Here is a 16,579-nt window from a genome sequence, read left to right as displayed (position 1 = left end):
CAGTAATTTGGCTGGGAGAGTTACAGCTCCATGCCACTCCCAGCAGAGCACGGGGTATATGTGACTTTATCCTTCCCTGCTGGGCCCTTGCTGTACTGTCGGAGGAAGGGTTAACCACTCGCATAACTACATCTCTCAATAACTTGGGCGCCAGTGGTTCTTAACTCCTTATGGACTGGGTGGTGCTGATTGGATGGTACCACCACCAGTCATTTCATTAATAGGATGGTGGCCTTCCTCAGTCCCAGCTGTAGGGATCACAGCTTCTCCACGTGCAGCAACAAGGGACACTGTACGTCCCGGGTCTCTCTAAATATTCTGTTTGCAACAATTCCCCCCACTCCGACCTGAGAAATGGGGAAATGTATCGGCGCCACATTCACTCGAGTTTTATCATTTATTTATTTTATTCAACTTTATTGCGGCAGAACAAGATCAGGAGACAATGGGTTTGTGGCTTCACTTATCTCAGACACAATAGGCAGATCTATACTTGGGCCCAACAGGTTCCTTATGGCCCGTACAGAGGCACAAAGGCGCCACCAGGAAAGGGAGTCGTAGGAGAATCTCTTATTGGGCTCCATGTGCCTCTGGCTCCTCTGTACAATCTTGTGGGCACAGGTTGTCCCCTGTGTGAAGATGAGGAAGGGAATTCCCACCGGCTCCTTAGGCCCCATTCTCTATCAGAGTTCAGTGCGGAAGTTCAGCCCACTGCCCTCCATCTTCTTCTTGTATTCCTCATCAAAGATAATGTTCTGTGCCACCGAGAAATGGGTTTTCCAATCCCCCACGGTCCCTGGAACAAAGCAACGTGAACATCAACCTACTGCCCTTCAGCTGCTCCTCAGCTCATATCTACCCCTTGCACAAAGCCTGGGAGGTGCCCATGGAAGGAAGAGAAGGAGAGCAAAGCAGAGATAATGCCCCACCAGGGGGTGGAACTGGCTAAACATGAAGGGAAGGACGGAAGTAGAACAGGGAACAAAGTGATGGAAACTGTGTGCTGAGTCCATTACCTAAGGGTTGGGATGTAGGCCGAGCAGCCTAGAGAGTAAGCTCTATTGTCTACAAAGTATACCCATACCTTTTCTTATAAAGGGAGATATGGTTTGGTCAAACACAGCATTGGGAATTGTGCTGAAATTAGTCATAGGGTTCTCCTTCATTGCCTGGAAGGAAGTGTGAAACTTGATGTTCTCCAGAACCTCATCAGATAAGTCCTTCCCGAGGAACTTCATGACTTTGCGAATCTCACGCATTGGATCCTACAATAAATGAGAAGCACAAAGGTTCTATCTGGGGTGGGACAATGACATTTCCCTATTATCCTGCAGAGGAACCTTCTCACCTCGATCATGTCCTCATAGAAGATAAAGAGAATCTGGTGTTTGTCCATAGCTTTCCCCCAGCCAATCACATGGTCAAACCAACTGCCCCATGGCACTGCAAGAAGGAAGAACTGGGGTTAGAAACCAAAAAGGATCAGTCAGTCCTACAGCTGACATACAACGCCCCCAATCTGCAACAGATTCTCTATGGCCCCTCAGTCATTTGCACCCCCACTCTGCCCCAGGCACCCCCACACTGCCCCATGCACCCCCACACTGCCCCATGCACCCCCACACTGCCCTATGCACCCCCACTCTGCCCCAGGCACCCCCACACTGCCCCATGCACCCCACACTGCCCCATGCACCCCCCACACTGCCCCAGGCACCCCCACACTGCCCCATGCACCCCCACACTGCCCCATGCACCCCTCACACTGCCCCAGGCACCCCCCACACTGCCCCAGACACCCCCACATTGCCCCATGCACCCCCCACACTGCCCCAGGCATCCCCCACACTGCCCCAGGCACCCCCACACTGCCCCAGGCACCCCCACACTGCCCCAGGCACCCCCACACTGCCCCATGCACCCCCCACACTGCCCCAGACACTATGAATCACGCTATTTCTTCTCTAATAAAGGTTCTTAACTTTACTATTGATAAATAGACATGAAGGTTCCCTATTGGCTGAGAGCTCACCATCTCCAGACAGGAATGCCGAGAAGAAATTCTCCCAGGTTCCGGGGGGCGGCAGCATTTTATTCATCTTATGAAAGTAATAATAAGAAACCATACAGTCCTTGGCATTTCTGGCAACATAGACAGCCTGAAGGGGGAAAGGAATCCATATTCATACAGGTACAGTCACTGGCACAGAGTATATAATGGGCACAGGGCATGGGCATTATCTGCAGGAATGGGAGGGGTTATAGGGAGGGGTATATGGGGCAATGGGAGGGGTTATAGGGAGGGGTATATGGGGCAATGGGAGGAGTTATAGGGAGGGGTATATGGGGCAATGGGAGGAGTTATAGGGAGGGGTATATGGAGTAATGGGAGGAGTTATAGGGAGGGGTATATGGAGCAATGAGAGGGGTTATAGGGAGGGGTATATGGAGCAATAGGAGGAGTTATAGGGAGGGGTATATGGAGTAATGGGAGGAGTTATAGGGAGGGGTATATGGAGTAATGGGAGGAGTTATAGGGAGGGGTATATGGAGCAATGGGAGAGGTTATAGGGAGGGGTATATGGAGCAATGGGAGGGGTTATAGGGAGGGGTATATGGAACAGAGTATATAATGGGCACAGGGCATGGGCATTATACTTTATATACATTATAACGGGATCATACGGAACAATAGGAGGAGAATAACTGACCTTGACATTCTTCTCCCAAAAGGAGGGGGGCAGCAGGTTAATAGGTAAGTGAGTTTTTAGGACACGGGGGGATTTCATGGTTTGTGCCAACTCCACACCTAGAATGGAACAGTAGCAGTTATAGCCCTGATGGAGGGAATGGGAATATCACACTTTAAACTAAATATATGGTGTCCCAATGTGAAGGTGAAGAATATTCTCTCCTGATATAACTGATAATGCTGTGTGTGAATGTGATAGAGACCTTAGATTGTAAGCTCACTGGGGCAAGGACTGATGGGAATGGGATAGGGACCTTAGATTGTAAGCTCACTGGGGCAGGGACTGATGGGAATGGGATAGGGGCCTTAGATTGTAAGCTCACTGGGGCAGGGGCTGATGGGAATGGGATAGGGACCTTAGATTGTAAGCTCACTGGGGCAGGGGCTGATGGGAATGGGATAGGGACCTTAGATTGTAAGCTCACTGGGGCAGGGGCTGATGGGAATGGGATAGGGGCCTTAGATTGTAAGCTCACTGGGGCAGGGGCTGATGGGAATGGGATAGGGACCTTAGATTGTAAGCTCACTGGGGCAGGGACTGATGGGAATGGGATAGAGACCTTAGATTGTAAGCTCACTTGGGCAAGGACTGATGGGAATGGGATAGGGACCTTAGATTGTAAGCTCACTGGGGCAAGGACTGATGGGAATGTGATAGGGACCTTAGATTGTAAGCTCACTGGGGCAGGGACTGATGGGAATGTGATAGGGACCTTAGATTGTAAGCTCACTGGGGCAAGGACTGATGGGAATGTGATAGGGACCTTAGATTGTAAGCTCACTGGGGCAGGGACTGATGGGAATGGGATAGGGACCTTAGATTGTAAGCTCACTGGGGCAGGGACTGATGGGAATGTGATAGGGACCTTAGATTGTAAGCTCACTGGGGCAGGGGCTGATGGGAATGGGATAGGGACCTTAGATTGTAAGCTCACTGGGGCAGGGACTGATGGGAATGGGATAGGGACCTTAGATTGTAAGCTCACTGGGGCAGGGGCTGATGGGAATGTGATAGGGACCTTAGATTGTAAGCTCACTGGGGCAGGGGCTGATGGGAATGGGATAGGGACCTTAGATTGTAAGCTCACTGGGGCAGGGACTGATGGGAATGGGATAGGGACCTTAGATTGTAAGCTCACTGGGGCAGGGGCTGATGGGAATGTGATAGGGACGTTAGATTGTAAGCTCACTGGGGCAGGGGCTGATGGGAATGTGATAGGGACGTTAGATTGTAAGCTCACTGGGGCAGGGGCTGATGGGAATGTGATAGGGAAATTAGATTGTAAGCTCCAGCCCCCACCCCCCGTCGCTCTACTCCCCGCACCCCTCCCCCCTGCCTCTCCCTAACATTCCACCAATGAGGAGCACCATGCACGGCGCCCGTTACCTGAGGGCATGGTCTTTGTCGGTATCAGGTCTATGAATGGCACTTTGATGTAAGTCGGGGCCCTCCTGCCCTTCTGCGCGTCTCCCTCCTGTAATATCAGATCCATGATCTCCTGCATCCACGTTGTCCCTACGCACAGACACACACACCTGTACAGGTTAAAGGGGAACTAAACCCAACCGTAAAGCTGCCCCACAGCGCCCCCTAGTGCTCTATAGAAGTTGATAAAAAATGTAATTACACATGGAAACCAATTCCCCAATGAGAATTCTACTGAGCCAAAACTTCATTATAGATGCAAGAGAAGTGACCAATGAGAATGCTGATTCCCTGTGTCAGGCCCCTTGCTGGTACCTTACATATAGAGATAATGATGGCATTTTCCCGTCATTATATGGCACAGGAATCAGACATGGGGATAAAGGGACAGACTTGTTCAGTGCTGGGAAACTGTGCTTATTGCTCCCAACTCCAATTGCAGGAACAGAGAACAGGGAGCCGGATTTACTCACATCAGCTGGGATTCTCATTGGGGGATTATTAAGGCCCTATGGGGCTTTCACTGCTAACCACTCCCCTAATAAAATGAGGCCACACCCCCTGTAACTAATAAAGAGATAATAATAAAAGAGAAGGGCTATGGGGGGAGATGAGGGAGGTTATGTTTATTTAACAACAATGGAGTCCTCATACAAGCCTGAAACTGCCAGTGGGAAGAAGAAGCTCTCATTATGGATATTGGGGGGACAGAGATTGGATCACTCACCTGATTTGGGGAAAGTAGCGATGAGAATGTCGTCCCCCCGGGCCTGGAAATTGTATATAGAGTCCCACGCGTCACAGGTGGAGCCAAGTAACGGGACCCCCTCAATATGGCCCATAGCAACCGGGATTCTCTGAGCTTCCTGCGCCATTTCTCCCACTGCTGGATCCGTACTGGGGGGAACAGTCACAGTGATGGGCATCACAAGTGATAGGGGTGACTGGCAGGGGGAGGAGCTGTAGGGGATAGGGGTGACTGGCAGGGGGAGGAGCTGTAGGGGATAGGGGTGACTGGCAGGGGGAGGGGCTGTAGGGGATAGGGGTGACTGGCAGGGGGAGGGGCTGTAGGGGATAGGGGTGACTGGCAGGGGCTGTAGGGGATAGGGGTGACTGGCAGGGGGAGGAGCTGTAGGGGATAGGGGTGACTGGCAGAGGGAGGAGCTGTAGGTTGGGGGTAACTGGCAGGGGGAGGAGCTGTAGGTTAGGGGTGACTGGCAGGGGGAGGAGCTGTAGGGAGAGGGACCTGGGGAGACAGGGGAAGGGGTAGCACCCAAGGACTGGGTGGGCACCCACATTACCTGCAGTCAGGGTGTCAGACTGGGCCCCCCAGTTCCCCCTGTGCTGGAATATCCCGGCTGCTGCCTGTGGAGCTTCTGCTCTCTAATCCGCTGCTCATTCAGTGGAACTGGTTCCTGACACACAGGAAGTTCAGCTTTAGGGCCAGGGGCCACTCACCTTTGACCCACGTTAAAAAATGCACCAATCAGTGTCCCCCCGAGCAGTGTCACATGATCCTCATTGATTTCTGTAGGAGGAGTCAGGGGGTCATTTCAGTCACTGAGAAACACCCTGTGTGCCTTATGTTATATTGGGTGTGTCTGGCAGATACCCCAGCATTCTGGGGATGGGGGGCCCCTTCCTGGCAGTAATTTGGCTGGGAGAGTTACAGCTCCATGCCACTCCCAGCAGAGCACGGGGTATATGTGACTTTATCCTTCCCTGCTGGGCCCTTGCTGTACTGTCGGAGGAAGGGTTAACCACTCGCATAACTACATCTCTCAATAACTTGGGCGCCAGTGGTTCTTAAACAAACCGATACCTCTTTATGGACTGGGTGGTGCTGATTGGATGGTACCAGCACCAGTCATTTCATTAATAGGATGGTGGCCTTCCTCAGTCCCAGCTGTAGGGATCACAGTGCCCCAGGGGTAGAACTCACAGGTCAGCGACTTGGCCCCTAGCTTTAGGCACTTACATCCTTCAGTTATGAGTTGGGGGTTCATTTTCCACTTATGTCCTTCCGTTATAAGTTGGGGGTTCATTTTCCACTTGTGTCCTTCCCTTATGAGTTGGGAGTTTATTTTCCACTTGTGTCCTTCCGTTATGAGTTGGGGTTCATTTTCTACTTATGTCCTTCAGTTATGAGTTGGGGTTCATTTTCTACTTACTTTCTTCAGTTATGAGTTGGAGTGCATCTTCCACTTACATTCTTTAGTTATGAGTTGGGGTACACCTATGAGTTGGAGGGCATCTTCCACGTAGGTGGAGGCCCATAATGGCAGGAATAGGTGGCCTCAATTAGGGCCTTTCCCAGGAGGCTGACAGTTTGTTGATGCCAATAGTGGAGAGTCTTCCCGTTGTTTTGAGGGACACCGCAATGATTATCAGCAAACTGGGGGCTATGGGATGGAAAGCCCCATATTGGGGGTGTATAATGGGCTGGGGCACTGTGCCCCTCTGTTTACCCTCAGTTTGGTTTACAATCTCCCCAGCGTTGGTTTGGTGCAGAGATTTCTACATATTCAATGTGAATTCATTATAGAATCTGTTGATTTTTTGTTGCATTCGAATCATGTTTGAGGGTAGGTTTTATCTCTAAAGAGGTGGAGCCATGATGGGGGCTTCCTTTGCCCCCACATATACCTACTTATTCATGGGTTGGTGGGAGCAGCTACACATCACTGAGGACAATAACCCTTTCAGGTGAAATATTTTTGAGATTTATAGGTTTATTGATGGCTGTGTTGGGGTGTGGGATTGTGTTGGGGCGTGGGATTGTGTTGGGTTGTGGGATTGTGTTGGGGCGTGGGATTGTGTTGGGGCGTGGGATTGTGTTGGGGCGTGGGATTGTGTTGGGGCGTGGGATTGTGTTGGGGCGTGGGATTGTGTTGGGTTGTGGGATTGTGTTGGGGCGTGGGATTGTGTTGGGGCGTGGAATTGTGTTGGGGCGTGGGATTGTGTTGGGGCGTGGGATTGTGTTGGGGCGTGGGATTGTGTTGGGTTGTGGGATTGTGTTGGGGTGTGGGATTGTGTTGGGGTGTGGGATTGTGTTGGGTTGTGGGATTGTGTTGGGCGTGGGATTGTGTTGGGGCGTGGGATTGTGTTGGGGCGTGGGATTGTGTTGGGGCGTGGGATTGTGTTGGGGCGTGGGATTGTGTTGGGGCGTGGGATTGTGTTGGGGCGTGGGATTGTGTTGGGGCGTGGGATTGTGTTGGGGCGTGGGATTGTGTTGGGGCGTGGGAATGTGTTGGGGCGTGGGATTGTGTTGGGGTGTGGGATTGTGTTGGGGCGTGGGATTGTGTTGGGGTGTGGGATTGTGTTGGGGTGTGGGATTGTGTTGGGGTGTGGGATGGTGGTGAGCAGTTGTTTTTGCCTTTTGCACAATATTGTAATGGGGCAGTTGGGGGCAGATCTCTGACATATAAAACACACGCAGGGACTACGGCAGAGAGAAATCTGTTATTACTGAATTCAGGCAGATACCCCCCCTGCCCGGAGATATACATGACTGTTGCCATTGGTGACACACAGTTTGGGGGCTTCTTCTAAATGTTCTGTTTGCAACAATTCCCCCCACTCCGACCTGAGAAATGGGGAAATGTATCGGCGCCACATTCACTCGAGTGTTAGAATTTATTTATTTTATTCAACTTTATTGCGGCAGAACAAGATCAGGAGACAATGGGTTTGTGGCTTCACTTATCTCAGGCACAATAGGCAGATCTATACTTGGGCCCAACAGGTTCCTTATGGCCCGTACAGAGGCACAAAGGCGCCACCAGGAAAGGGAGTCGTAGGAGAATCTCTTATTGGGCTCCATGTGCCTCTGGCTCCTCTGTACAATCTTGTGGGCACAGGTTGTCCCCTGTGTGAAGATGAGGAAGGGAATTCCCACCGGCTCCTTAGGCCCCATTCTCTATCAGAGTTCAGTGCGGAAGTTCAGCCCACTGCCCTCCATCTTCTTCTTGTATTCCTCATCAAAGATAATGTTCTGTGCCACCGTGAAATGGTTTCTCCAATCCCCCACGGTCCCTGGAACAAAGCAACGTGAACATCAACCTACTGCCCTTCAGCTGCTCCTCATCTCATATCTACCCCTTGCACAAAGCCTGGGAGGTGCCCATGGAAGGAAGAGAAGGAGAGCAAAGCAGAGATAATGCCCCACCAGGGGGTGGAACTGGCTAAACATGAAGGGAAGGATGGAAGTAGAACAGGGAACAAAGTGATGGAAACTGTGTGCTGAGTCCATTACCTAAGGGTTGGGATGTAGGCCGAGCAGCCTAGAGAGTAAGCTCTATTGTCTACAAAGTATACCCATACCTTTTCTTATAAAGGGAGATATGGTTTGCTCCAAGACAGCATTGGGAACTGTGCTGAAATTAGTCATAGGGTTCTCCTTCATTGCCTGGAAGGAAGTGTGATACTTGATGTTCTCCAGAACCTCATCAGATAAGTCCTTCCCGAGGAACTTCATGACTTTGCGAATCTCACGCATTGGGTCCTACAATAAATGAGAAGCACAAAGGTTCTATCTGGGGTGGGACAATGACATTTCCCTATTATCCTGCAGAGGAACCTTCTCACCTCGATCATGTCCTCATAGAAGATAAAGAGAATCTGGTGTTTGTCCATAGCTTTCCACCAGCCAATCACATGGTCAAACCAACTGCCCCATGGCACTGCAAGAAGGAATAACTGGGGTTAGAAACCAAAAAGGATCAGTCAGTCCTACAGCCGACATGCAACGCCCCCAATCTGCAACAGATTCTCTATGGCCCCTCAGTCATATGCACCCCAACACTGCCCCATGCACCCCCACACTGCCCCATACACCCCCCCACACTGCCCCATACACCCCCCACACTGCCCCATACACCCCCACACTGCCCCATACACCCCCACACTGCCCCAGGCTCCCCCCACACTGCCCCAGGCACCCCCCCACACTGCCCCATACACCCCCACACTGCCCCAGGCACCCCTACACTGCCCAAGGCACCCCCCACACTGCCCCATGCACCCCCACACTGCCCCAGGCACCCCCCACACTGCCCCAGGCACCCCCCACACTGCCCCAGGCACCCCCACACTGCCCCATGCACCCCCCACACTGCCCCAGGCACCCCCACACTGCCCCAGGCACCCCCCACACTGCCCCAGGCACCCCCACACTGCCCTAGACACTATGAATCACGCTATTTCTTCTCTAATAAAGGTTCTTAACTTTACTATTGATAAATAGACATGAAGGTTCCCTATTGGCTGAGAGCTCACCATCTCCAGACAGGAATGCCGAGAAGAAATTCTCCCAGGTTCCGGGGGGGCGGCAGCATTTTATTCATCTTATGAAAGTAATAATAAGAAACCATACAGTCCTTGGCATTTCTGGCAACATAGACAGCCTGAAGGGGGAAAGGAATCCATATTCATACAGGTACAGTCACTGGCACAGAGTATATAATGGGCACAGGGCATGGGCATTATCTGCAGGAATGGGAGGGGTTATAGGGAGGGGTATATGGGGCAATGGGAGGAGTTATAGGGAGGGGTATATGGAGCAATGGGAGGAGTTATAGGGAGGGGTATATGGGGCAATGGGAGGGGTTATAGGGAGGGGTATATGGAGCAATGGGAGGAGTTATAGGGAGGGGTATATGGAGCAATGAGAGGAGTTATAGGGAGGGGTATATGGAGCAATGGGAGGAGTTATAGGGAGGGATATATGGAGAAATGGGAGGAGTTATAGGGAGGGGTATATGGAGCAATGGGAGGAGAATAACTGACCTTGACATTCTTCTCCCAAAAGGAGGGGGGCAGCAGGTTAATAGGTAAGTGAGTTTTTAGGACACGGGGGGATTTCATGGTTTGTGCCAACTCCACACCTAGAATGGAACAGTAGCAGTTATAGCCCTGATGGAGGGAATGGGAATATCACACTTTAAACTAAATATATGGTGTCCCAATGTGAAGGTGAAGAATATTCTCTCCTGATATAACTGATAATGCTGTGTGTGAATGTCATACGGACCTTAGAGTGTAAGCTCACTGGGGCAGGGGCTGATGGGAATGGGATAGGGACCTTAGATTGTAAGCTCACTGGGGCAGGGGCTGATGGGAATGGGATAGGGACGTTAGAGTGTAAGCTCACTGGGGCAGGGGCTGATGGGAATGGGATAGGGACGTTAGAGTGTAAGCTCACTGGGGCAGGGGCTGATGGGAATGGGATAGGGACGTTAGAGTGTAAGCTCACTGGGGCAGGGGCTGATGGGAATGGGATAGGGACATTAGAGTGTAAGCTCACTGGGGCAGGGGCTGATGGGAATGGGATAGGGACATTAGAGTGTAAGCTCACTGGGGCAGGGGCTGATGGGAATGATGTAGAATCTCTGTATAGGCCACTTTGCATTATAACCCTATGATACAGAATTGAACAGTTATGGCTGCAGGATCTGTTATCTGAAATGCTTGGGACCTGGGCTTTTCTGGATAAGGGGTCTTTCTGTAATTTGGATCACGATAACTTCAACCTGCAAAAAAATAATTTCAATGCTAAATAAACACAGTAGAATTGTTATAGATATTGTGATGTTTGGGGGACACGGGGTGTATCACCTTCCACCAATGAGGAGCACCATGCACCGAGCCATTACCTATTGGCCTGGGCTTTGGGGGTATCAGCTCTATGCACGGCACTTTGATGTAAGTCGGGGCCCTCCTGCCCTTCTGCGCGTCTCCCTCCTGTAATATCAGGTCCACGATCTCCTGCATCCACGTTGTCCCTACGCACAGACACACACACCTGTACAGGTTAAAGGGGAACTAAACCCAACCGTAAAGCTGCCCCACAGCGCCCCCTAGTTCTCTATAGAAGTTGATGAAAAACCTAATTACACATGGAAACCAATTCCCCAATGAGAATTCTACTGAGCCAAAACTTCATTATAGATGCAAGAGAAGTGACCAATGAGAATGCTGATTCCCTGTGTCAGGCCCCTTGCTGGTACCTTACATATAGAGATAATGATGGCATTTTCCCGTCATTATATGGCACAGGAATCAGACATGGGGATAAAGGGACAGACTTGTTCAGTGCTGGGAAACTGTGCTTATTGCTCCCAACTCCAATTGCAGGAACAGAGAACAGGGAGCCGGATTTACTCACATCAGCTGGGATTCTCATTGGGGGATTATTAAGGCCCTATGGGGCTTTCCCTGCTAACCACTCCCCTAATAAAATGAGGCCACACCCCCTGTAACTAATAAAGAGATAATAATAAAAGAGAAGGGCTATGGGGGGAGATGAGGGAGGTTATGTTTATTTAACAACAATGGAGTCCTCATACAAGCCTGAAACTGCCAGTGGGAAGAAGAAGCTCTCATTATGGATATTGGGGGGACAGAGATTGGATCACTCACCTGATTTGGGGAATCCAGTGATGAGAATGTCGTCCCCCCGGGCCTGGAAATTGTATATAGAGTCCCACGCGTCACAGGTGGAGCCAAGTAACGGGACCCCCTCAATATGGCCCATAGCAACCGGGATTCTCTGAGCTTCCTGCGCCATTTCTCCCACTGCTGGATCCGTACTGGGGGGAACAGTCACAGTGATGGGCATCACAAGTGATAGGGGTGACTGGCAGGGGGAGGAGCTGTAGGGGATAGGGGTGACTGGCAGGGGGATGAGCTGTAGGGGATAGGGGTGACTGGCAGGGGGAGGAGCTGTAGGGGATAGGGGTGACTGGCAGGGGGATGAGCTGTAGGTTGGGGGTAACTGGCAGGGGGAGGAGCTGTAGGTTGGGGGTGACTGGCAGGGGGAGGAGCTGTAGGGGATAGGGGTGACTGGCAGAGGCAGGAGCTGTAGGTTGAGGGGTGAGTGGCAGAGGGAGGAGCTGTAGGTTGGGGGGTGACTGGCAGGGGGAGGAGCTGTAGGTTGGGGGGTGACTGGCAGAGGCAGGAGCTGTAGGTTGAGGGGTGAGTGGCAGAGGGAGGAGCTGTAGGTTGGGGGGTGGACTGGCAGAGGGAGGAGCTGTAGGTTGGGGGGTGACTGGCAGAGGCAGGAGCTGTAGGTTGAGGGGTGAGTGGCAGGGGGAGGAGCTGTAGGTTGGGGGGTGACTGGCAGGGGGAGGAGCTGTAGGTTGAGGGGTGAGTGGCAGAGGCAGGAGCTGTAGGTTGAGGGGTGAGTGGCAGAGGGAGGAGCTGTAGGTTGAGGGGTGACTGGCAGGGGGAGGAGCTGTAGGTTGGGGGTGACTGGCAGAGGAAGGAGCTGTAGGTTGGGGGGTGACTGGCAGAGGCAGGAGCTGTAGGTTGAGGTGTGAGTGGCAGAGGGAGGAGCTGTAGGTTGAGGGGTGAGTGGCAGAGGCAGGAGCTGTAGGTTGAGGGGTGAGTGGCAGGGGGAGGAGCTGTAGGTTGGGGGGTGACTGGCAGAGGAAGGAGCTGTAGGTTGGGGGGTGACTGGCAGAGGGAGGAGCTGTAGGTTGGGGGGTGACTGGCAGGGGGAGGAGCTGTAGGTTGAGGGGTGAGTGGCAGAGACAGGAGCTGTAGGTTGGGGGGTGACTGGCAGAGGCAGGAGCTGTAGGTTGGGGGGTGACTGGCAGAGGGAGGAGCTGTAGGTTGGGGGGTGACTGGCAGAGGGAGGAGCTGTAGGTTGGGGGGTGACTGGCAGAGGGAGGAGCTGTAGGTTGGGGGGTGACTGGCAGGGGGAGGAGCTGTAGGTTGGGGGGTGACTGGCAGAGTGTCAGGAGCACCCCACTCTTAGACGCACATGACACGGGGACGGGGCAATGAGGGGTTACACTCACCTTACACACAGGTTAGACTAACGTCAGACCCCCCCAAACACCCCCCCGCCCCAAATAACTATTCGCTGCCCCCATCTGTCAATAACAGGCGATAGAAACCTAATGCACAAATATATCTAACAAGCTTTCCTACTGCAGTGAGGGTTAGTTCCACTACTTCCACACACACACCAGCAGCCAAAGGGTTAATTGACAGACACTGCTAGCAGTTAATTAGTTAATTAGTATTTACACATTACCTGCCCCCCCTACTCAGTACACACACAGCCAAGCGGTTATTATATTCCCATGTAAACACGGGCACAACTTATTATATTTTATATTAATGTTACCAAGGCAACAGGGCAAAAAGAGACATTTACGTACAAACAGGGAATAAAAGGGAATAAAACCCTCAGTACATTACCCAGTTATGTCTGTGCCCCCCTGAGGCAGAAGAATGGGAATCCCCCCCCCCAACTGATTGGAACCCTCAGAATGAGCTGCGAGTACCGGGGTCTGTGGCGCTTATTATCCTCCAGCGAGGCCCCTCCCCCATTACCGTATGCATGAGGGGGAGTGGCCAGGAACTTGTCACATGACCCCCCCATAGAGCTGCAATTCTCAGGCCAGTTTCTTGTCATATAATATTGGCACTTGCCAGTACCCAACATTAATATGAAAGTAGGGGCTTGTCTTAACCCATATGTGGGGGGTCAGAATGATACCAAACATGAGGGGGGTCTCCTGTCCCAGCCCCCCAGAAACTATCCCCCTAACTGGTGGGTAGAGGCAGTCCCTGTTTGGTATCATTGGGAAGCATGGGGCCCCCCCATAACCAATATGTGATTTATGAGGATGTGACCCCTAAAGCAAAGGAGATAGGGGATAGGGGTGACTGGCAGAGGGAGGCGCTATAGGTTGGGGGGTGACTGGCAGGGGGAGGAGCTGTAGGTTGGGGGGTGACTGGCAGGGGGAGGAGCTGTAGGGGATAGGGGTGACTGGCAGGGGGAGGAGCTGAAGGGGATAGGGGTGACTGGCAGGGGGAGGAGCTGTAGGGGATAGGGGTGACTGGCAGGGGGAGGAGCTGTAGGTTGGGGGGTGACTGGCAGGGAGAGGAGCTGTAGGGGATCGGGGTGACTGGCAGAGGGAGGAGCTGTAGGGGATAGGGGTGACTGGCAGAGGGAGGAGCTGTAGGGGATAGGGGTGACTGGCAGAGGGAGGAGCTGTAGGGGATAGGGGTGACTGGCAGAGGGAGGAGCTGTAGGGGATAGGGGTGACTGGCAGAGGGAGGAGCTGTAGGGGATAGGGGTGACTGGCAGAGGGAGGAGCTGTAGGGGATAGGGGTGACTGGCAGGGGGAGGAGCTGTAGGGGATAGGGGTGACTGGCAGGGGGAGGAGCTGTAGGGGATAGGGGTGACTGGCAGAGGGAGGAGCTGTAGGGGATAGGGGTGACTGGCAGGGGGAGGAGCTGTAGGGGATAGGGGTGACTGGCAGGGGGAGGAGCTGTAGGGGATAGGGGTGACTGGCAGAGGGAGGAGCTGTAGGGGATAGGGGTGACTGGCAGAGGGAGGAGCTGTAGGTTGGGGGTGACTGACAGGGGGAGGAGCTGTAGGGAGAGGGACCTGGGGAGACAGGGGAAGGGGTAGCACCCAAGGACTGGGTGGGCACCCATATTACCTGCAGTCAGGGTGTCAGACTGGGCCCCCCAGTTCCCCCTGTGCTGGAATATCCCGGCTGCTGCCTGTGGAGCTTCTGCTCTCTAATCCGCTGCTCATTCAGTGGAACTGGTTCCTGACACACAGGAAGTTCAGCTTTAGGGCCAGGGGCCACTCACCTTAGACTCACGTAACCAATCAGTGTCCCCCCGAGCAGTGTCACATGATCCTCATTGATTTCTGTAGGAGGAGTCACTGAGAAACACCCTGTGTGCCTTATGTTATATTGGGTGTGTCTGGCAGATACCCCAGCATTCTGGGGATGGGGGGCCCCTTCCTGGCAGTAATTTGGCTGGGAGAGTTACAGCTCCATGCCACTCCCAGCAGAGCACAGGTTAAATGTGACTTTATCCTTCCCTGCTGGACCCTTGCTGTACTGTCGGAGGAAGGGTTAACCACTCGCATAACTACATCTCTCAATAACTTGGGCGCCAGTGGTTCTTAACTCCTTATGGACTGGGTGGTGCTGATTGGATGGTACCAGCACCAGTCATTTCATTAATAGGATGGTGGCCTTCCTCAGTCCCAGCTGTAGGGATCACAGCTTCTCCACGTGCAGCAACAAGGGACACTGTACGTCCCGGGTCTCTCTAAATATTCTGTTTGCAACAATTCCCCCCACTCCGACCTGAGAAATGGGGAAATGTATCGGCGCCACATTCACTCGAGTGTTAGAATTTATTTATTTTATTCAACTTTATTGCGGCAGAACAAGATCAGGAGACAATGGGTTTGTGGCTTCACTTATCTCAGGCACAATAGGCAGATCTATACTTGGGCCCAACAGGTTCCTTATGGCCCGTACAGAGGCACAAAGGCGCCACCAGGAAAGGGAGTCGTAGGAGAATCTCTTATTGGGCTCCATGTGCCTCTGGCTCCTCTGTACAATCTTGTGGGCACAGGTTGTCCCCTGTGTGAAGATGAGGAAGGGAATTCCCACCGGCTCCTTAGGCCCCATTCTCTATCAGAGTTCAGTGCGGAAGTTCAGCCCACTGCCCTCCATCTTCTTCTTGTATTCCTCATCAAAGATAATGTTCTGTGCCACCGAGAAATGGTTTCTCCAATCCCCCAAGGTCCCTGGAACAAAGTGAACATCAACCTACTGCCCTTCAGCTGCTCCTCATCTCATATCTACCCCTTGCACAAAGCCTGGCAGGTGCCCATGGAAGGAAGAGAAGGAGAGCAAAGCAGAGATAATGCCCCACCAGGGGGTGGAACTGGCTAAACATGAAGGGAAGGAATCACATAGTTGGTGGAACCCAAGTTCTCAACTTATTTAGAAAGGGTCGGGATAGAGACTGTAACAGAATGAAACAAGATAACCCTTCCAGTATCACTTCTACCCATCTACTGACTGGCTTTGACCAGTCACATATCTGGCTGCTTGCCATTGGGGGCAAATGGGCAAATGGGCAGTTATATGCCAAGCAATAGAGGATCAACCAATTCCCACAGAAGGGGGGGGATTTCATAATGTAGGTCCCTGTCTATGATGGTTTCACCCTTCAAATTCATGTTGGGTCCATAAAACTTAAATTTAGTAGTTTCTTCTCTTTTAATCTTTGCTCCATTGTATAAGCATTTGGCATCACTTTCCTGCCCTCCCCATCCCCCACCTCTGCCTTTAACCCTTCTCTCTCCCCCCCTTCCCCATGTCACCTTTCTTCCCAGACTCATAATGTCTCTTTGGGGAGGCACAATTGCCCCACCCCTGACTCTCAGATCTGCCCCGGCAGCGCCTCCTGGTACCTTGTACCTGCATAGCCCCCCCCCCCCCCCCGTCTGGCTTTGGGCAGGAGCAACTCCCTGCAGCTCCTGGGAGAGCAAGTGTTACATGGACTCTGTCCTATCAGGTGAGCTCTCAGGGGTAAATGGCTGGAGGTAAATAGATAGTAGGATACTT

The 16,579-nt window shown here is 52.3% G+C and overlaps 3 protein-coding genes across 3 annotated transcripts in view; all 3 read right to left on the bottom strand.

Moving 5' to 3' along the window:
• The window catches only part of LOC100497516 (sulfotransferase 1C1), a 60,031-nt gene extending 54,487 nt beyond the window's left edge, over positions 1 to 5,544 (bottom strand). Inside the window, exon 1 of the mRNA XM_031892972.1 lies at positions 5,480 to 5,544. The gene's annotated coding sequence lies outside the window, so the exon portion shown is untranslated. The remainder of the gene's footprint in view (positions 1 to 5,479) is intronic.
• On the bottom strand, positions 379 to 5,588 carry LOC116407547 (sulfotransferase 1C1-like). Its single transcript, XM_031892978.1, has 8 exons — positions 5,480 to 5,588; positions 4,906 to 5,075; positions 4,140 to 4,268; positions 2,712 to 2,809; positions 2,033 to 2,159; positions 1,349 to 1,443; positions 1,085 to 1,265; positions 379 to 796 (listed from the first exon to the last, which is right to left on the bottom strand). Exons 2-8 carry the CDS (start codon positions 5,051 to 5,053, stop codon positions 684 to 686), a joined length of 891 nt encoding a protein of 296 aa, XP_031748838.1. The 5' UTR covers positions 5,054 to 5,075; positions 5,480 to 5,588; the 3' UTR covers positions 379 to 683.
• Positions 5,589 to 7,805: 2,217 nt separating this feature from the next.
• LOC100497405 (sulfotransferase 1C1) lies at positions 7,806 to 14,769 on the bottom strand. Its single transcript, XM_031892979.1, is given in 9 exon segments — positions 7,806 to 8,213; positions 8,502 to 8,682; positions 8,766 to 8,860; positions 9,456 to 9,489; positions 9,491 to 9,583; positions 9,966 to 10,063; positions 10,832 to 10,960; positions 11,598 to 11,767; positions 14,639 to 14,769. Coding segments are annotated over 8 exon segments (891 nt in total). The 5' UTR covers positions 11,746 to 11,767; positions 14,639 to 14,769; the 3' UTR covers positions 7,806 to 8,100.
• Positions 14,770 to 16,579: the final 1,810 nt, after the last annotated feature.

Source organism: Xenopus tropicalis, chromosome 9 (genome assembly GCF_000004195.4).
Source record: "Xenopus tropicalis strain Nigerian chromosome 9, UCB_Xtro_10.0, whole genome shotgun sequence".
NCBI classification, from domain to species: Eukaryota; Metazoa; Chordata; class Amphibia; order Anura; family Pipidae; genus Xenopus; species Xenopus tropicalis.
The sequence above is the reverse complement of the archived record's forward strand: the minus strand, read 5'-3'. Positions and strand labels throughout refer to the sequence as shown.